General features: G+C 60.2%; 1 protein-coding gene across 6 annotated transcripts in view; it reads left to right on the top strand.

Moving 5' to 3' along the window:
- PKNOX1 (PBX/knotted 1 homeobox 1) overlaps positions 1 to 20,400 on the top strand; it is a 63,830-nt gene extending 43,430 nt beyond the window's left edge. For 5 of the 6 annotated variants that reach the window (XM_039245417.1, XM_039245415.1, XM_039245418.1 and 2 more), the window contains 4 exons: positions 590 to 718; positions 4,634 to 4,710; positions 7,033 to 7,205; positions 9,348 to 12,519. In XM_039245417.1, coding sequence (XP_039101348.1) covers positions 590 to 718; positions 4,634 to 4,710; positions 7,033 to 7,205; positions 9,348 to 9,559 — 591 coding nt within the window. In that variant the 3' untranslated portion in view covers positions 9,560 to 12,519. Of the gene's footprint in view, positions 1 to 589; positions 719 to 4,633; positions 4,711 to 7,032; positions 7,206 to 9,347; positions 12,520 to 20,361 lie in introns of those variants that run through there. The other variant, XM_039245420.1, reaches the window with a different exon arrangement.
- The last annotated feature ends 141 nt before the right edge of the window (positions 20,401 to 20,541 follow it).

The following is a 20,541-nucleotide window of genomic DNA, read 5'->3' as shown; positions in this document are numbered from 1 at the left end:
GGACAGGCTATGTTCCATGCTCTCCTGGGGGGCGGGGGGGGGGATCTGTCGTGGCTGCGGAGATGTCTGGGCCACAGGCCCCTTAGCCCCTTGGTCTATGACGCTTCCATCTGTTCCTTGTGTGTGTGTCTTTGCCCCCTGCTGAGCTGACGTGGCGGTCCCCAGGCCTTCAGCCTTCCCGCCCGTTCTTGTCGTCGGTGTCCTGACCGCCCCTCTAGGCTGGGAGAGCGGTATTCTGTCACGTCTGTTACCAGAGGACGCAAGGCAAAAGCAAGTGGTGGGTGAGAGGGCCGTGGGGTTCGCACGTCTGCAGGGGAATGACCCCGGGGACATGTCGGTGCCCGTGTCACCCGCCTCCTCGCTGGATGAGGGGCCGCCGATGGCGAGACAGCCGTGTCCGTGGCGCTGCTGCCCAGGGAGCCCCCTCCCCGCCAGGGGAGCCTGCGCACCTTCCGGTGCGTGTGCCCCTGCTGTCAGTAGGTCATTTATCCCAAGATCGTCAGTTACTTTCTCCATCGGAAGTCCTGAGCTGCTGGGATGTGTCATAATTTCCTGTGCTTTCTAACGTTATTTTTCAATTGTTTAAAAGCTTCAGTTACAGTTAAACCAAGATCTCAGCATTTTGCATCAAGATGATGGCTCATCTAAGAATAAAAGGGGCGTTTTGCCGAAGCACGCCACCAACGTGATGAGATCTTGGCTCTTTCAGCACATCGGGGTAAGAACGCAAGTGGCCGCGCCCGCAGCAACACCCTGACATGCCCGCTTCCTGGCGCGCCTCCTGGAAGCAGTGTTCCTGTCTGCGCTCGCAGGCCCGGCGTTAAGTTTTGGCATTTTGTTGCCCTTCTGAATGTTGGGGTGGAGTGCGGGACGGAAGGAGGGCTACCTAAAACCGGAGGTCACAGCCTCTAGTGACTCAAACAAGAGGCCACCACTGGTGAAAAGAATACACTCTCAGCTCATATCGATCCCATGCGTGCACGACAGAGCTGCCCGTGAGGGTGACGGGTGAGCTGAGGTCAGTTAGGAGGGAGACAGAAGGTGAGTTTGGGCAAAACCTGGGCAAACAGTGATGTTTTATATATTGGATTTGAAAAGAAGATGTGGGAAGATCAAAGACGGAGGTCTGGACAGGGGTCAGCACGTGGGACAGATTTGGGCCACAGCCCGTCCACGTGTGCCTGTGCCCATGTCCTCACCTGGGGCACGGCCACATCGTCTCCATAAGCCGATGCTTATGGGAAGACAATGCTTCTTGGGAAGCACATGCTTGCTGACCTGCTCATTATCCGGGTCAGACCCGCCCTCCTGCCCCTGAACTTGGGGGAGGCGTGTGACCCAGATAAGGTTTCAGGAGTGACAGTCCCGCCTGGTGGCCGGGACCAGGAGTGACCAGGGGAGTGTGTGGCAAGACCAAGGCGGGAAAGTGGACACCACGTGCCACGTTACAGCCACGCCTGGGTGGGAGGAGGAGCATGGCTGTTGTCAGGAGGGACAGGGGGGCGGGAGGTCAGCAGCGAGCTGTCCGGCAACCTCTGGAACCAGCTTCGTTGCCCGGTGCCTTCATCCAGGTTGTTTTCACTGGAGCGCATGCGCCCCCCACTCCCACAGCCCCCGCCCACCCCGTGGAGCACACACCCCGCTCCCGCGTCCCCACCACCATGCTGTCCCTTATGGCTGTGCCCGCGGGCTGGATCTGCCCTTTGGTGTCACTGCCACGGGCGCCCCCCCCTTGCCTTTGTTTGCTGCGGCTGCTTCCTCCCTGGCCCCGGGGTCCCTGTCCGCGCCCGGTGCACCCAGGGCTCCTCACGCCCTCCCTCTGCATCCATCGTTTGGGAAGCCCGCTGCCGGCCCGCGGCCTCCATTTGTGCCTGGCACTGGTCTGCGGGCCACGAGGCCAGCGTCTGTCTCGGTCATCCCATGTCTTCTGGGGGTTGGCCTTGGTCACTGCTGGGTGGCGCCCCGCTTTCTCTGACTGACATCAGGCTCCTTCCCTGAGCTACAGCAGGCCAAGGTAGCAGCTGGCTCTAGGCTTTGAACCGGCATGTGGTGTCGCTGAGGGTGGGGGGCGGTGGCAGGACCCTCTCCTTTTCCCGAGGGGAAGGCCCTTAGGGAGCAGGGCCCCCACTTCTCTCCTGCTCTGCTGTTCTGTTCTCCGCTCACTGCCCCCCCTCCCCCGCAGGACACGCAGCACATGTCAGGAGGGAACAGTGGGGACTCTGAGCAGTGTGGCTCCACCTGGAAACATGTCCTAAAAGAGTCACGTGGAAAGGAGGGTGCGCGGTGATGTTGGGTATACTGATGTGAAGACGGGGCGCGTGGCTTAGGACACACGCCTTTGCTGGACTGTGACACAGCAACGAGGGCTGGGCGCTAGGAAGGTTCTGGCAGGTGGCAGCGAGTGAGGGCGGGACATACCCCTTCTGAGGGTACCGTGGTGTCACAACCAGTACGCAGTCCGTTCGGTACAGACAGGTGGCAGAAGGCATTTTCCTTTCAAGTTTCCTTTAATGTCGTAATAGTTTGTGGAACTACAAACCCTGCAATAGGTTGAAGTAAAATGTTCCTTCTTTCCCCCATGAAGCATTTTCTCTCTCTTCTTGCCCTCATTTATTTGAAATAGCATCTCTACCGTGGTCTTCCTGATACTCGAGGACGGCATTTACTACTGTACGCTGGCTCTTCGTTTTTGTTGTTTTGTTATTGCTTTTAGTTAATGCACTTAGGTTTCCTGCCCCCTTTTGATTTTATGAGCTTTTTATTTATTTATTTTTCTTTCTTTTTTTTTTAATGTTTTATTTATTTCTGAGAGAGATAGAGAGACAGCATGAGTAGGAGAGGGTCAGAGGGAGAGGGAGACACAGAATCTGAAACAGGCTCCAGGCTCTGAGCTGTCAGCACAGAGTCCGACGCGGGGTTCGAACCTACGGACCGTGAGATCATGACCTGAGCCGAAGTCGGACGCTTAACCAAGTGAGCCACCCAGGCGCCCCTTTATTTATTACTTTTTAAGTTTACTTATTTTGAGAGAGAATGGGGAGAGGCAGAGAGAGAGAGAGAGAGAGAGAATCCCAAGCAGGTTCTGTGCTGAGTGTGAAGCCCAACATGGGGCTCAAACCCACGAACCATGAGCTCACGACCTGAGCCGGCAAGCACAGTATTTGCATTTCCACGACTTCTACCTTGGGGCGGGCGCTCACTGCCGTCTGAGGGAGCAGCCACAGGGGTGAGTGAGGCCAGAGGCCCTGCAGTGTGCGGGGACTGTCCCGCCGCCGCATGTTACTCAGGAGCCCCTGCTGTCTCCCGTGCTCTCTGGGTCCTGGGGGGTCCAAAACAAGGGACCCTGGTGCCTGAAGGTTGACAGTAAACGTCTCGATGGTGTCTGCGTGTGGACAGCAGTCCATCCTGGAGAAACTTCATTACTGCAGGTAGAATTATTTCCTTTGGTACTTCTGTGGATTTTGATACGTCCTTCTGGTTTAATTCTGTTTTTTTAAGTGAAGGGCAGTAATCACAAGAGAAAGTGTGACGAGGCAGACATGCACGTCCCTGGCGCTGGCACAGTTTGCTGACCACGCACGCTGCCCTAGTGGGGCGGCCCCTCGTCAGTGTCCTCTGACAGAAACGTGTCGCCCCGTGGGACGGGCCCGGAACGGCCTGCCTGCCCCTTCCCTGCAGCCCCCTTTTTACCCAGCTGTTGGGTGGGGAGTGTGGGTGCTCTCCTGCCTCAGTTTCCTCACCTGTAGAATGGGGACGAGTGCCATCTGTCGCAGACGTGACTGAGGAGTTCGCTGTTTACTGTAGAACGTGCAGCGTGGTACCCGTGCTGTGTGGCTGGGCCAGAACACACCCTCTGTCCATGGCATGTGCTCCTAACACGTCCTCGCTGAGGAGGTTCCTGAATTACAGCTTGTGTCATGTGGTTAGGGCAGCGACCCCTACGGTGGTGGCAGCTCCTGGCGGCGGTGGTGCTGGCTGTGAGCCTCTGGACCGTCTCTGCCCACCCTCGTCTCTCTCTGACTACTGCATCAGTGCTGCGTTCCATGTGGGACATTTCTAAAAACATTTTTTTAAATGTTTATTTATCATTGAGAAACAGAGACAGAGCATGAGTGGGGAGGGGCAGAGGGAGACGGAGACACAGAACCTGAAGCAGCTCCAGGCCCTGAGCTGTCAGCACAGAGCCCGACACGGGGCTCGAACCCACAAACTGTGAGATCATGACCTGAGCCAAAGTCGGACGCTCAACCAACGGAGCCCTCCAGGCGCCCCTGTTTAGGACATTTCTAGAAGAAAATTGTAAGACTAAAGGGTTTTTAGCAGAAAGCACTATTGCTGCTTACCAGTTTTTTTTTTTTTTTAACATTTGTTTTGAGAGAGAGAGCATGCATGCGGGGGGCGGGGCAGAGAGAGAGAGAATCACGGGCGGGGTCTGCATGGTCAGAACCTGATGTGGGGCTCGAACTCATGACCCTGGGATCATGATCTGAGCCAAAATCAGGACTGGGACGCCGGCGCCCTGCTACTCGGCAGTGTTCACTGAGGACTGTTCGTGTGTTTCTTGTCCACCTACATAAGGTTGAGCTCCTGTTTCCACACCAAGGTGCGTGGTAACCTGTCTTCTCCCCTTTAGCACCCGTACCCGACAGAGGACGAGAAGAAGCAGATTGCTGCTCAGACAAACTTGACGCTGCTCCAGGTCAACAACTGGTAAGACGCACCCCGAGCTGTGCCCGCCAGCGGGATCGAACCCTTGATACGGACGCTAATGAGCAGTGAAATTCGGTTGAAAATACCTGAGTTCCTCTAACGAGCAGCACTCTCGTCGGCACCGAAGCCGGTGGCGGGAGGCTGAGAGAGGTCACACGCTTTAGCCTCCGGCGACCCGGTTGCACGCGGACGCTGCCTGCACGCTGCTCGTGTGGCCAGACGCGGGTTCTCCGTGTGCTACTGGCCCCCCGCCCAAGCCCCCACATTCCTGCGGGCGGCGTGTCTGCGGGGACGAGCCTCTCTGGGGGGTGACGGCTGCCATGAGGCCTCCTGACCTCTGGGGACACACCCCCCCGCGGCTCTCCCGCCTTTGGGAGCCTCGTGTCGCTCTGCTGAGCTCTGAGTGGGGGTCCAGGTGGTGGTCCCGCCCGCAGCAGGACGCGGGGTCCCCCGAGGCCCGGGCCTGGGGCAGTGAGCATCCTGTTCTGATGCGGGCGTCACAGTCGACCGGGGACGCTTGCACCCTGGCCGCGTGCGCGCCCCTGAAATCGGGGCTGCCCCCGGCAGGAATGGCGCCAAGGTGTGGGGGCGCTTCCGCTTTGTGTGACTGTCACTTGTGTCCTTCGTGCTCACATGCGCACGCGGGACCCGAGTCCGGCTTACAGGATGGGCACGTGTACAAGAGAAGAGAACGCGCGTCCCAGCGCCCGCTCCACGCCAGCGTGAGTGACGGGTCTCCCGGCGTAGGCGGCCGCGCGTGCGGGCCGTGTGCTCAGGCGCCGCGCTGCACTGCTCTCCTGCCGTTGGGCCTCCATTTCAGGTTTGGGAGCCGATCACAGACCGCGCTGTCTGAATGATCGCCTGTGAAATCTCTCAGATGCCGCGAGCGGGAACAAAGGGGTCGTGTGTGTTGTCGCCGTGACGTTCACGACGGCCTGGCAGCACCCGTTCTCTCCTGTCCTCTCGTGTGACGCGTCCTGTTAGTGCCAGTCGTTGGGGGTGAGCGTGAGACACACTTCCTTACATTTGGACGCTCTGTTGCCGTTCACCTCCTCCCTTCTTCAGGTGCTGCTTCCCTGACTCTGTTAGCAGAACTGTCCTATCTGGAAGGTTTGACCTCAACTTTAAAAAAAATTATTTGCTAATGTTTATTTTTGAGAGAAAGAACGTGAGCGGGGGAGGGTTAGAGAGGGAGGGAGACACAGAATCTGAAGCAGCTCCAGGCTCTGAGCTGTCAGCACAGAGCCCGACGGGGGGCTCGAACCCACGAGCCGTGAGATCATGACCTGAGCCGAAGTCGGATGTTGTTCAGATGCTCAACGACAGCCCCTCAGGTGCCCCCTCCCCCCCCCGCCGCCGCTTGTTTCTGTTTTTAGACTGTGTCCTCTTGCAGTTGTAGATGGTTTTGACTGCTAGGATTTTATTTTTTAAACTGTATTTGATTAATCCCTACCCTCAACGTGGGGTTCAAGTTCACGACCCGAGGTCACGAGCGGGCCAGGCAGGCGCCCGGGACTGTTAGGATATTAATGTTCTGTGCCCTTGTCCCTGGTCCTGGCCCAGCTCTGCTCTGCGTCTGGGGCACCGAGGTCGGGGGCTGGTCACACAGCGCCGGGACCGAATAGAGCCCGGTGTCCACGGGTGCTTGTCTTTCTCTTACCGCCAGGCTCCCGCCTCGGGGCTCAGCGGGCTGGGCTGCAGCCGGGTGTGAGCCCCTTGTCGCTGTCCTCCCAGAGGCCGGGCCGGTGCCGCCGTGTCCCAGGCAGTGTGCGTTCCGAGCCTGCCGGCAGCTGTGGGCATCCCTCAGGCTGGGGTCACGGTGGGTGGGGGGCCCGGGGAGACAGAGCCCCCTCCCAGGTGCCGGCAGGGGTGTGGGCTTTCCGTCCCCACATTTACGAGCTGCCTGCCCTGCTGACCACGCGTCCCCGCAGTGGTGGTTGTGCGGGGTCAGGGCTCAGGTCCCCGGGGGGCTGGGACTCAGTTCTGAGCGGCCTCGTGGTGGTGGGCGGTTAGTGACCTAGGAACTTAGTTCCCCTAGGAAGAGCCCGTTGTGAGCATGTGAAGGGTGGCGGGTCTGCCCCCAGAGCCGTGCCTGGAGGTGACCACGAGTGGCGCTGTCCACGCCACAAGGTCAGGGTGGGATGGGACCCCAGGGTGTGCGGTGTGGCCGCTTCCCGCCCCCACCCCAGGGGAACCCGGCGCCCCACCTGCCACCCCCATGTGCTGGGCAGGGCAGAGGCTTGCAGGCACCCAAGGTGAGGCTGACACCTCCACGGGGACGCTTGCGGCCCCAGTGACCACGCGGCGTCGCCCCTCGCCCAGGTTCATCAATGCCAGGAGACGGATCCTTCAGCCCATGTTGGATTCCAGTTGCTCAGAAACTCCAAAAACTAAGAAGAAAACGGCTCAGAACAGACCCGTCCAGAGGTTTTGGCCCGACTCCATCGCCTCCGGAGCCGCACAGCCACCGCCCAGCGAGCTGGCCATGTCGGAAGGTGGGTCTCAGGAGCAGGGATGGGGGGGAAGGGGGCCGTGGGGGAGGGGCCAGAGGCGGGGGGGGAGGGCCTGGCTGCTTGGGGGCAGCAGGGGTGGGGGCAGGAGAGGAACAGGGTGGGGGCCGGACCGTGGGGGCGGGGGCGGCGGTCAGGGGTGGCCCTAACTATGGTGGCTGCCGTGAGCTTTGGGTCGCTGCGGCTGTGGTGTGTTATGTGAGACACGTGAGGGAGGCATCGTGTGTGGAGCAGGGTGCCAGGCGTGCGCACACACACACATGCGGGCATGTGTGTCTAGGAAGCCCAGTGTCCAGTGTGTTCTGCCCTTCTTGCCCCGTTTCCCTGGACTTCAGAGCGCGGGCGGAGCTGTCCCGCCCCCACCCCCGGCCTTCGCCCCTTTCTCCCTGTGGGCCCCCGCTTGCCCCTCGGCGGCGCCCCTCTCCCAGCACCCTCGCGTGCTCCATGAGCACCTTCATGCTTGCACGACTTGTCTGGCTCTGGCTGTGTGGGCGTGCGTACTTCTCGGTGCGTGTACACGGTGTTCCGAGACCGCCCCCACACTCGTTCTTCCTGTGCCTTCTCAGCAGCGTACTGTTGCTGCAGGACCTTCGGGGCCTTCCCGTCTCCAAATACAGTCTCTGACGCCCTCCCCCCACCCCTCCGGGACCCCCAGGTCCCCGTCTGTTCGTGCTGTTCTTCCTAGGGTTCGGGGTTCCGTCTCTCGTTTCCATTTTGATAGGTTCTGTGTCTGGGCCTCGCTCACCTTTCCTCCTGTGGTTAAGCTGTCTCCCGGCTCGTCATGGGTGGGTATCAGGGCGGACGTCGGGGTGCTCATCCCCCGGGGTTGGGGACCATCTTTGATGGCCCACACGGCTCCCCCTCGTAGTGTGCGGTCACAACGACTGTTCTGAGGTCCTCTGCTGGCCCTGACATCTGTCAGCCCCGGGCTGCTTTCCGGTGGCCCAGTCCTCCGCCGTGGGGGGTGGCTCTCCCGCTGGTGACCCTGCAGTGGCTGCCCGGCCTTGTGAACTTCCCCTTGCTGGGGACACGTCACCTGAGCTCTGTTCCAGCCCCGAAGGGACCCTCTTGTGCCCTTGCTTTTGTGACTGGTCCTTGTTCAGTGACCCGGGGGTACTCAGTCCTGAGCAGACCGCCCACAGCCAAGGCGAGACCTCGGATGTCCCCCCGCCTGGCCTGGGCATCGTCTTCCCATCTTTTCAGCCGGCTCTTCCCCGGGGCTTGATTGTCCTACAATCCCCTGCGGACCCCTCCTCCACGGGACGATGGGCCCCTCGCGGCGGGCTGTGCGTCTCGCTTTATTCTGTTTCCCGAGAGTGATATGTGCATTTCCAGCCGTGGCTTCATCGTTTGGGCTCTGATACACCGACGTCTTAGGTTTAAGTAATTTACATTTTCAGTTCTCGTTTTCTCTTCTAATTCACGTCACTTACAAAGGTGTTAGGCGTCCCTCCCTCCCTCCCGCCTTGGAACAGACAATGCCTGTATACTGGGGAAGAAGTTCAAAGAAGACTACCCAGTGACAAGTAAACTTTTCCTCCACGTGGGTCCTGATCTTCCCCAGAAACCATCCCCAGCCCTACAGGGTCCTGCACACGTTCCCAGTGCGCCTGCCATGTGACACGGGGGGTGCGCGGTGGAGTGGGTGAGTGCGTCTCTTTACAGATGTTTCCCACAGTCTGCCACTCCGCACTGTCACTGCTCTGGAGACCATCAGGGACGGGCGTGCGAGCCCCCCGTGCCGCTGGCTTGTGCCGCTCCCCGACCTGGGCTCCTGGGGACCAGCGTGTCTTAGGGTCCTCCTCGTTCCCCTTGTCGAAGTCAAGCTGGCCTCCCTCACTCTGACCTGTTCCCCTTTGCCTGTGTCTCTTTGCCCCTCATCCTGTCCCTCTCCTGTGTCCTGGTCTCCTGTCCCCTCCCGCACCTGCTTCTGCCCTGTGCGCCCGCGTCTTTATAGCCCTTTACAGACGGCCCGCAGACCAAGAACTCGGGCGGCGTGTTAGCTGCACCTCCTGGTCCCTGGTGAGCGCCCCAGAGACACGCGCGGGGGCCTTAACACGAGGGCAGGGGAGCGGATGGCACCAGCCGGGCGTGAGCGCGGGCTCTGATTGGAACGTTCTGCCACAGGAGCGGTTGTGACGATCACCACGCCCGTGAGCATGAACGTGGACAGCCTGCAGTCCCTGTCCTCGGACGGCGCCACCCTGGCGGTGCAGCAGGTCATGATGGCGGAGCAGAGCGAGGACGAGTCTGTGGACAGCACGGGGGACGGCGGCGCCGCGCTCGCCCCCGCCCACATCCGCGGGCTGGTCCTGGAGAACAGTGACTCCCTGCAGTAGGGCCGGCGCAGCCCGGAGCCGCGGGGCGGGCGGGCCTGGCTGTTTACAGTTTGCACAGCAAACATTTTACACACTTTGATTTCTGACATGACATGTTTTGTATGTAGACGGAGAAGAGCGCACTTTTGTATTTCATAGTGAGCTTCGAGGGCGCCTCCGCCGGCGCCGCAACTTCTTTCCAGTGTGCGTGTGTGTGCGTGTGCGCGTGCGCGGGTTTTTAAGGAGATTCTTTAAAGGTTTAACGCTAAAAATGTGACGAACGGCAAAACGCCCCCCGTGAGCCCCTGACTAGAGTAAGGGATAGTGCTGCCATTTTCTAAAAATTTATGCAGTTTTAGTTTTGTTCTGTGGTCGCAGCAGGTCCCAGTGGGCTGACTTATTTGTGCAGCCCATGGATTTGAAAGAAGCTCCTGCACCTTAAAACCGCCAGTGTGAGGCGGGTGCCCCACAGCGGGGGCGTGCGTGTGGCCCATGGGGAGCGCGTGCGGATTGGACCGCGCCCAGGTTCTCGCAGACATGGTGAGCCTGTCTCATTTGCTATATATAAGAAGAAACTCCTATTTTTACCTTGCTGGAATTATTGGATAAAAAGCTATTTTTATAAATTCGTTACGAATTGGATTATGACTATATCAAGGATAAAATTTCTAGAGAAGAAACAATACGTGCTTACTATTTCAATTTGGAATGTTGTGAACTGACCAAATTTAGTGAAGCTGCCCAAAGTCAGCTAGCATCCGGGGTTCTCCGCCATCCCGGGCTGGACCTTGACGTTTGCCACCACGGGAGAAACAGCTATTTCATGAGATTTTGATACCTTCCAACTTTAGTTTCTATGTAAATGCTCAGACCGCATTTCACACTTGATCTGAACGTGTATCTAAGGGTGTTTGCTAATAGGACTTAGTGAGTTAAGTGAAGTGGTGACCAGCAGTCACAGGCTCTTCCCGCACATACGTCCATCTGATTTGAATTCGACTACAGTTAAATGGTGCCTGCGCCACTTAGCTGTGTATTGTCTTAGAAGTTTTAGTCAGCCATATGTTATGCATAGAATGTTTATGATAAACTAATATAAGACGTCCTCCATCCCAGCGCTTAGAGTGAGGGTGAGGGGCCAGCGCTCCACTCTGTCACGTAATCCACACATCCCTGCAGTGACACTGCTCTCCGGGCCGGGTGACGGACGGGTGGCGTGGCCGCGGCCTCTCCTGCCTTGGTCGGTCCCGGGGTCGGTATTTTCTCCTTGTACGTGGTCGCTTTGGGATTCCTGGAGCCCTCCCCCTCTGACAAATGAGGTTTGGGGTAGTTTTAGGACTTCCGTTCCCGGCGACAAGGCAGACCAAGAGAGTGGTCTGGGTTTTCTCTCCTTTGTTTTCATTTATTTGCAAGTGGGGCTCTTGCTCGGGGAAGGAGCCATCTTGCTTCATAGTTTCGTGCCGTCTTCAAGGGGCCGCCAGAGCTCGTGTGGCTGAAGGGAGACACGTGTTTCGTGTTCGGGAAGGTCGGCAGTTCTTGAGACCCGACAGCCGTCGTTAGTCACCGACCACGGTTACACTGCAGGGGGTCTGGAGCGAGGGCAGACCCCTCTGGCACGGATTTCCCCGCCAAGTCTGTTAGTCCCAGTCAGTTCTAGAAGGGCCTTTCCCAGGTCACTTCGGAGGCTATGTAAGAAGTACATAGACTTTTCTTTGAGAATATTTCAGGAGCTTTAGAAAGAAAAGGTGGACTGTGAAATCTTTTGGAGAAAGAACAACCTTTTTAGCACCAGTCGCATCCCTCACTTATAAAATGTAACGTCGTCAGTAACCTGCACGGGTTTCATAGACGGTTTTAACTTGACGTGAATTCTGACTTTGTTGGACTTACTGACACGAGGAGCCGTGGACACCAGCCAGCCGCCCCCCCCGCCCTCCAGTGGCCCTGCTCCTCGGGCAGGCGTGGACTCAACGGGCAGGTCACCGCTCCCCCCGCCCCCGGGGTCACGGTCCCTGAGCCGCGGTAGCCTGTTAGTCGAGGGCTGCACGGACGGCCCGTTTGGAGACAGACGGGCCGCGCGGGGTCCCACCGCCCGCACTGGCCGCCATCGGCCTTCGTGCCCGGGGCCGCCCCGTGCTCCCTCCGGCCGGGGCCGGTTTCCTTCAGCTCTAAGTTCGCACCGGGTTGGGAGGACTGGGATAGACCATTCAGGGACGGGGACGGGGCGCCTGTGGACAGGCCCGAGCTCCCCCAGGCGCTCCCCGCGAATAACCGAGGTGCTGGTAGCCGACCCTGGCGCGGCCAGCGGTCTGGGTTCGTGAAAGCGCCGCCCAGCTTGTCTGTTGTCGGTTTGTGTTTTATAAGCGCCCATCTTCCAGCCCTCGGACGCTCAAGAGAACTTTTGAAGACGGGACTCCGTCAAGCGTTCGTTTTCACTGAGCAGGTTCGATCCTGACTTTGCGCAAGAAGGACGCTCCGGGTGTGTCCTGAGACCCGGAGTGAGCGTGTCGCTCCCCGTCCTGCCACCTCCCGGCCGCTCCCCGACGAGCCGCCGCTGGTGACGGACCCTGGTGACGGACCGGCTTTCTTGGCCGCAGGTAGTGACGTCCGTGTCAATATCTCTCCAGGACGCACAGTAGGGCGGCGGGTGGCACCGGCGTGCTCGCAGGGCGCGTGCCTGCGGGTCCCAGGGCCCCTTGTGTGCGGCCCTTACTGTGCGAGCTGCTCGGGGCCCTTTCCTTCTAGACAAACTCCGACTGCCTGGCCGGTGGGCACGGTGGTTAGTGACGGACGTAACCCAGCAACCTGCCTTCTGTTTAGCCGTGTTTGGTCTCCGAACTGACAATCTTTAAAATGTGAAACACTGTAACAATGTTTTCTTGGATTGTTGTCTTTAAAGGGGATTTTTGTGAAGCAATTGATTTATCAAAGCAAAAAAATTAAAAATAGAAACACGCTCCACGGATGTGTTCTTTCCTAAAGCGGATGTCACCGTGTGCTGCTTTTCCATTTTAAGGAAAACATTCAAATCGTTGACAGGTTTTGCTGGTGACACGGGGCTCATAGTGACCCCTGCGCGGTGGTGAAACAGGAGGCTCGCCCTGGAACGCTCAGGTCCGCTTGCATTTTCTGGAATCTTCTTCAGCCACTCACTTGAATTAGTCGTTGGTATTCCGGGAAAGAACTGGAAAGCTTTCGTCTGTGTTTTGTTGTGGTGTGTGATAAACTTATTGATGTCGGCCGTAACGGGAGAGCGCTGCGTCGGCGACGCTTTGCCTTCGTGGCACATGCCGTGGAAAGGCCCACGGCCATTGCAGGACACGTCGACGTGCCACGTTAAAGCCATTTCAGCGAGGGTTTCTTTCTTCGTAGCCCAGGGTGTTTGAAGGCCCCCACACCGTTTACGCTCTGAGGCTGAAGTTAGCAGAGCCCTGTAGTTTTAAAAAGCGCATCTGAAGTTGTAAACCTTGCGGGCGACCTAGGGGAGCGGCTCTGCAGTCTGTTGTTTCAGGAAACGTTCTGGCGATTTGACGGGAAGCGGAGCCTCTGTGTGGCCCCTCAGCGCCGCTGGGTCAGAGGAGAGAGGTGCACAGGAAGGGTTGCCGGGCGAGACCTTGGCCCAGTCCTTGGCCCCTCAAGGCTCTAAGTGCTGTGTTTGTAAAAGGAAGAAACTGGTTTATAAGGTTTATTCTGATTCAGAAATTAACACTTATTCCTTTATTTTCTTTCAAGCTTTTACTTAAACTCGAATTCATTACCATACAGTGCAGTCCTGGCTTCAGGAGCAGAGCCCAGTGATCCGTCACTTCTGTACGACAGTCGGCCCTCTTCCCACGAGTGCCCCCCTCAGTGCCCACCCCCACCGAGCCCTTCCCCCCCCCGCCGTGAAACATATCTGTAACTCATAAAACCCTGTCTGTCCGTCTAGACAGATGAGTAATAAGTGATGATCTGGCAAATCCTGGAAATAAACACGTTTGGGGGGGGGCGCCTGGGTGGCTTAGTCAGTTGAGCGTCCGACTTTCGTTTAGGTCATGGTCTCGCGGTTCGTGGGTTCGAGCCCCGCGTCGGGCTCTGTGCTGACTGCCAGCTCAGAGCCTGGAGCCTGTTTCAGTCTGTGACTCCCTCTCTCTCTGACCCTCCCCTGCTCACGCTGTCTCTCTCTCTCTCTCCTAGAAATAAATAAAAAACATTAAAAAAAAAATAATTTTAAACACGTTTGGGGTAGTGGTCACTGTCGCGCATTCTGTGACATCAGGCAGGGTCGTCAAGCGCTGCGTGTCGTGTTCTGCCCGTGTGCCGTGCCCGAGGCACTCGGAGAAGCGGTTCTCCGCACCGGTCACGTGTGTCCTTGTACAGTGGGCCCCGCCGTCTCCATGAAGACCTACGGTCTCCGTACCGTTTGTACTCTGGACCTTGCGAAGCTGCAGAGCGTGGCGTCAAAGCACGTGGGGCCTGGAGGTGACCGCTGGCGGGAGGCGGGCCCGTGGCTGCCGTCCTGTCCCCGTCCCCAGGCCCAGCCGCCCGAGGACGCTAGCCCGTCTGCGCTCAGCTAAGCACTGCCTGGCGTGGCTCCTGGAATAACGCGGTGCTTTACGCATGGATGGCAAGTTTCCGTGTCCTGTGTTGTTATTTAAGTGTGCCCGGGACTTCAGCCTGTAAATGCCAGAAGTCACTAATATAAATGATGAATTCTTAAGTTGCGTGTGTTTGAAAAGGAACATTTTGAGGACGTCGATGGCTTTAGTTGCTTAGACAGTTTTTGAAAATGGCTTGTAGAAAAAAATTAGGTACATTTTAAAATATTTTGCTTCTTGTTACCTCGCTTTTCTCTGATGGTAACACAGCGGTCATGTCAGAAGTGGTGAAGCCTGTAGCAGCTTACACTCCCTGCGAGTGTAGACCAGGGCTCTCAGGGCTGGAGCTCTGCTGGAAACGGCCGCGGCAGAGCACCCCTTTCTGGAAGAAGTTGCGCGTGTGGGACATGGGGCCGGGCCCCCAGGAGGCCCCTGATCAGAGCAGGCGGCAGAGAAGGGGGTGGGGGGAGACGCTGGGTCAGGAGGAGGTGAGGGAGGTTACCTTTCTCGCCTCGGGGAAGACACGGAGATGGCGCATCAGTGGGTCTGGCCAGACCCGCAGGGAGCATTTCTGCCCGTGCGCGACGCTGTGCCCCGCGAGCGGGTGGTAACCCGGCAGGAGCATTCTCCTTTTTTAACATTGACAACCAGCATTCAGGTTAGAGGGGAGGGTCCTGCAAGCCAAAAAGAAAAGGGCTGGCGATCCAGAGAGGGACAGAGGACGCCCCAGGCAGGCCCCTGAAGGGCCCGCGGGAGAGGCCGGCAGGCACAGGCCAGCGCTGGCCCACCACTCACCGCAGTCAGGATCCGGGGCTTAACCCGCTTTGTCTTGGGCGAAAGCTGGAGACGCGGTGCCTAGTCTTTGTCCAGATGGGGGTCTGGGGGGAGGACCCTCGTGCCTGGGACCACTGTCGTATGGTCCTGGTGTGTGTGGGTCCCACGGTCCCAGCCAGGGGGCTGAGACAGGGTCCCCCCAGGGCCTCTGCGAGACGCCCTGGGGGTCCAGGCTGAGGGAGAGGTGAGGGGAGGCGGGTGCAGGGCTGCAGGCTGGTGCTGCCACCCAGGTGCACGTGGCAAGCGGGTGTTCTTGGGTCTGGCTCGGATGGCGAGGGGCATGCGGTGGTGGGGCGGGGGGCCCGGGGTGGTCGTCTCAGGCCAGGAGTGGGACCCCCCCTTCTGACAGTTCTGACAGGCTGTCGGGGCGAGGCGGGGGAGTTCGGTTGCCGCCACATCCTTCCAGCCAGCGAGGCCCCGCCCCCACCCCGGCCCTCCCCGCCCCCAGCATACGACCAGGCGGAGCCGGGGAGGTGTTGGCCCGCCCTCCTCCTCTCTGCTGTGGGCACTTCCCATGCGCAGGGCCTGCCTTCTTGGGGCAGAGAACAGTCTTGGGAGGGAGCAGGCCTGGGGCGCCCCCAGGACCCTGGTGGCCTTCAGGGCACAGCGTGAGGGGCCCTCCCCTCCCCTCGGGGATTAAGGCTTTTGCTCCGGTGCGGGACCGGCAGAGGGGTGGGGGTGGGGGGGGCGGTCTCCGGGCCCCATCCTGCTCCCCAGCACCCGGTGAGTGAGCACTGCCTCCCGGGTGGCGGGCCCCTGACTCTGGGCTGGGCTGTCTTTGCCTCCCCACCCCACCCCTCCGCTCTGCTGAAGGGGTTTGTCCCTCTTTCGATCCAGCGACTGGGGGGCCTTGCAGCTGCAGCTCTGAGCTCGAGGGGGGCTGGGGTGCAGTGGGTTACCCACCGTCCGTGTCGGCAGGGCAACGTTCTCGGGGCTTCGGCGTCGGGGGAAGCAGGGCTGCAGCGGGACTGGCAGTGAGGTGCCAGGTGGACAGCCTGCAGGGGAGGGGAGGGGGGGGCAGAAGCAGGTCTGTCCATCCGCCGCTCCGCCAGGTAAGTGGGAAGCACAGGGCGCAGCTGTCTGGGGACACGTGTGTCCCAAGCCCGGTGCCTGGGACGCAGGGCCCGGGGGGGCGGGCGGAGCTTGGTGCAAACCAGGCTGCGGCCTGTCACCAGCTCTCAGGAAGACCAGCGGTTCACACTGGGAATCCAGAAGGGGACACGGGACCTGCAGACCGTTTTTACTTGGGACGAGAGGGCGTTTCATGGCTTGTTTCCTGTCGAGCAGATGTCTGTGACCGTTTGGGTCCTGAGCCCTTGTCCGGAATGTTTGCTGCAGTGTCGGGGCCTGGGGGCTGCTGACCGTTCTCCCCTGTGGCCGCGGAGGTAGTTCCGGCCCCGCGCTCTCCTGGGCCGCTGTCCGCTGCGGGAGCGCCTCCTGGCCCTGGGCCAGCGTTTGTTCCCCCGAGACGTCAGAACCGGGTGTGGTGGCAGCGGCACAGAGGGTCTGTCCCTGTCCGTCCCTGCGCCCCCCAGGCCTCCCATCGTGTCAGTGACCCGGAACCAGCTCCCAGGGTCCGTGCACGTGGCTCACCGTCTTTGCCTTTCCTTAAAGGAGTGAGCTTTTAATGAAGTAAATACCTGTTAAAAAATGCAACTTTTGGGGCACCTGGGTGGCTCAGTCAGTTAGGCCTCCGACTTCGGCTCAGGTCACGACCTAGAGGTTCGTGGGTTTAAGCCCCGTGTCGGTCTCTGTGCTGACAGCTCGGCCTGGAGCTGCTTCGCATTCTGTGTCTCCCTCTCTCTGCCCCTCCCCCCACTTGCACCCTCTCTCTCTCTCTCTCAAAAATCAATAAACGTTAAAAAATTTTTTAATGCAACTTTTGATTTTATTCACTAAGTTAGAAACACCTGGGATGTATTCGGTATTATACATTAGAGAAATTCTAACTTAATTTTAAATTTAAAAAATCTAGGGAACTTCAACACTTCTGAGGCAGTCACGGCACGCCCACCTCGCCCACCGGGCAGCAGGCAGGGTCCCTGCGCTCCGGTGAGCGTGTGCCTGCCCGGGTAGCCTGGGGGATGCGCGGAGTCAGAGCGAGCCTCCGGCTGGGAGGCCAGCTTTCGGGGACCGCGGCGGGCACCAGGCCCTGGCAGGCCTTTCCCCGTCACGCCCTGATGGGGCGCCGCCTACTGGGGTCTGCCTCCCCCTGCCGGCCTCCCTCGGCCTCCCTTGCGCCCCCCACCCCCGCGCTCCTGGCGGTTCCAGTATAGGGTTAAGAGGTTTGGCGGGGCGCCTGTGAAGGGCCGCTGCCTCCTGCCCCTGCGGCTCTGCTGTAAGAGCAGCCGCCGGACCCCGTTGCCGGGACCTGGGAAGCCGCGGACTCGCCCGGTGCCGGGCATTCGCGCACACGTGCCCGTGGGTGGGAAGTGCCGCGCGTGACCTCCAGGCGGCGCTGACCCGAGTAACAGGAGCCAGCCCCTGCTGAGGCGGCCAGTCCGGGGCTCGGCGAGAGTGCTGCTCCAGTCAAGCCAGAGACGAGGGACGGCTCCCCAGCCCGGCTCTGAACGTCCTCCCCTGCTCATGTCCTCGGCTCCCTCGGGCCTGTCGTGACGTTGAGGGCACATTCCTGCCAGGGCCTTCCTTTGCACCAGCTGTGCTCCAAGCCTGAAGGATTCTTACCTGCGATCTGCTGGGCGGCTCCGTACAACTTTCCAGTCTCCAATGTCACCTTCGGTGGGTACCAGCTGCACCCACTTCCCTGTCTCTGCGACCCTTTCCCTGCTTTCTTCACTGTGGTAAAATACACACAACACAAATACGCCACCTTAACTAGGTTTCAGGCCTACAGTTCTGGGGCATTAGGTGTGCTCACGTGGTCACGCAGCCCATCCCCACCGTCCGCCTCCAGAACTCTTCATTTTCCCAAACTGAAACTCTGTCCCCACTGAGTACGCCCACTCCCCATCCGCCTCCGTCAGCCCCTGGCGCCCCCTGTTCTACTTTCTGTGTTTATGGGTGTGACCCGGCTAGGTGCCTCTGTGTGGCTTCTGTGACTGGTTTACTGTAGGGGCACGACGTCCTCGAGGCTTGCTCGCCCCCGTGGCCTGGGTCCGAATGTCCTTCCCCCGTGCGGCTGGGCAGTGCTCTGCCGCGTGTGTAGGCCGCACTTGCTTCACCCGCCAGTTTCTTGGCAGCTGGGATCCACTTGCACTCGCCCGTCCGTGATCCCACCGAGGGGTCCGGTGGGGAGCCTGTGGTCCCGGGACCCGGGGTGGAGCCTGCCGTCTGGGGTGCTCGACAGTGTCTGCTGGGTGCAGGATGGGCTGTTAGATCTGTGCTGTCAGGCCGCCCTCCCCAGAGGCTGCTCGGTCTCCCGTGGCCGGGAGCGGTGGGGGCCCCTGCCCGGGATGGGGGGAGATCCCTGCCTGCTGAGGGCCCGCGGGTGGCCAGCACTCCCCACGGCGGGCGCTTTCTCCCCGACGGTCACTAACCTAGCAGATCAGGAAGAATCTGGGCAGGCTGCCGGGACGGTCTCCCGAGGAGGGAAGGGCTGTTGACAGTGTTCTAAGCCGAGGCGACAACACCCAGAAGAGCTCCGGGGGAGCAGGAGTGTCCCGGCACCCGCCACGCCCCCCGCCGCGCCTCGTCGAGGCCTCTCCTCCCGCAGGCCGGGCCCCAGGAACCCCGCGAGCACCCGGCCGGGACGGAAGGGCTGAGAACCCGGCCGCCTAGGGGTCCCCGCTCCAGGCTGCTTGCTGGGGGGGGGACGCAGTCAGGGCTCAGTCAGCAAAACGGAAACTGCCAGTCAGGGAGGCCAGACTCCAGCTGGTCCTGCGGGAGGTCCCGGCCCAGCCCAGCCGCCACACCAGGGACGGGGCAGGCGCCACGCGGCCACCCCCGCCCGTGCATGTGGTCACGGACCTGCTGCAGACCCTGCGGGGGGGCGGGGAGGCGGGGGGGGGGGTACCTGGCGCCACGCTTGGCAGGTGCCCGTGCTGTAGCTGCGGGGCACGTCAGCAGAGTGACTGGTGCTTCCCTCGGACAGCGGGCTCTGTCCCCGACCAGGACACCGGAGGTGAGGCGATCCACACCCGCTGGGCATGGCGGCACGGCCTGGAGTGGCCGTGGGAGGAAAGGGTCTGCCAGCCGTGTGGGGGGATCCCGGGTTTGCGCCCAGGGAGCTCCATCGGCTTGCCCGCAGGGACAGTAGTGTCCCGAGCCATCTCTGTCACTCTGGGGGTTCCAGTAGAAAGGGCGCCTTCAGGACAGGGTGGGGGTACAGCCTCCATCTTTCATTTCTCCTTAGGACTAGCCGCCCCCACTGCCACGTGAAGCTGGGCCCCGGGGGCGACCAACTAAACACCTCACCCTCCAGTGCCCCCTGCAGCCGGTGTGGCCGTGCCCGGGTTCAGTCCAGTGGGCAGGCTCATCAGCTCCCCCCAAGACCACCGCATGTGGCCACGGGCACCGGCCCCCGGCTCCGCATCCTGGGGCTGGGGAGGAGGACAAGTCGACCCCTTGGGGCCACCACCCTCTGCCCCCCGCGTAGGCGGCGGGGGCGGCTGGGCTCCTGAGCAGGTTGAGGGGCCTCCAGGGACAGGGGTTCCCACTAGCCTGCTGGCGCAGACCCCGAGTCGGGCCCAGGCCGCACAGCGTCGTCACCCAGTCTGCTCCTTGGTGCCCGGGGACCAGGCCCTGCAAGTGTCGTGGCACTGTCAGTACCAGCGCTGTTGGGGGAGGTGGTAAACTGGCCCGTCCGGGAACCAGGTGAAGGCAGCATCAGATCCGGGCCACCACACAGGCTGTCTCACCCACCTGCTCACTGGTCCCCAGAGGCCTAATACAGGGACTGCTGAACTTCAGAAAGATGCCCAAGATACCTGCCTTTCTGTCTAGAAACTGGATTTACCAGCTTTCTGTAAAAAGATGATTTAAGTCTAAGTCACACACAGATGCGGTCACACAGCCCTAGGTGGTGGCTGGCCACCACGGCAGCAGGTCCCAGGCCCTGCCTGCCACCCAGAGACCCTTTCAGTTCCGCCCGCTGCCGCTCCCGGGGTCTGCACGCGGCTTTCATAAGCCTTCGTTCCGCTACTCGTTCTACTGCCTGGTACCGCGAAGGTGAAGCTTCCCGGTGCTTGCGGGCCCCTCCCCCAGCACAGCCGTCCTTCCTGCGTAGCTCACGCTAACTTCTGGACACACCGTACTCGGGCTTCTGTGACCTGAAGGACGCCGCCATCTGTCCTGGCTTAGTTCTGTCTGCGCTGTAATCGCGTTTCTTCCACAGCCGACCTTTGAACACGGGTCTAAACTGCGCAGATCCACTCATACGTGGATTTTTCTCAGCCGTCTCGTGCCGTAAATGTATTTTCTCTTCCTGATGTTCTAGCATTTCCTTTCCTCTAGCTTAGCCCGCTGTAAGAATACAGCGCGTACATCCCTGACAAAATACGCATCACCAGAAGGCTTCTGGGCAGTAAGAGGCTGTGGACAGGTATGTTTCTGAGGAACGGAAGTTACAGGTTTTTCACTGCAGGGGGAGGTGGGGGGGTCTGGCATCCCTAACCTCTGTGCTGCTCAAGGGTC

The sequence above is a fragment of the Hyaena hyaena genome, unplaced genomic scaffold, assembly GCF_003009895.1.
Source record: "Hyaena hyaena isolate Hyena2069 unplaced genomic scaffold, ASM300989v1 scaffold_254, whole genome shotgun sequence".
Taxonomy (NCBI): Eukaryota; Metazoa; Chordata; class Mammalia; order Carnivora; family Hyaenidae; genus Hyaena; species Hyaena hyaena.
The sequence above is the reverse complement of the archived record's forward strand: the minus strand, read 5'-3'. Positions and strand labels throughout refer to the sequence as shown.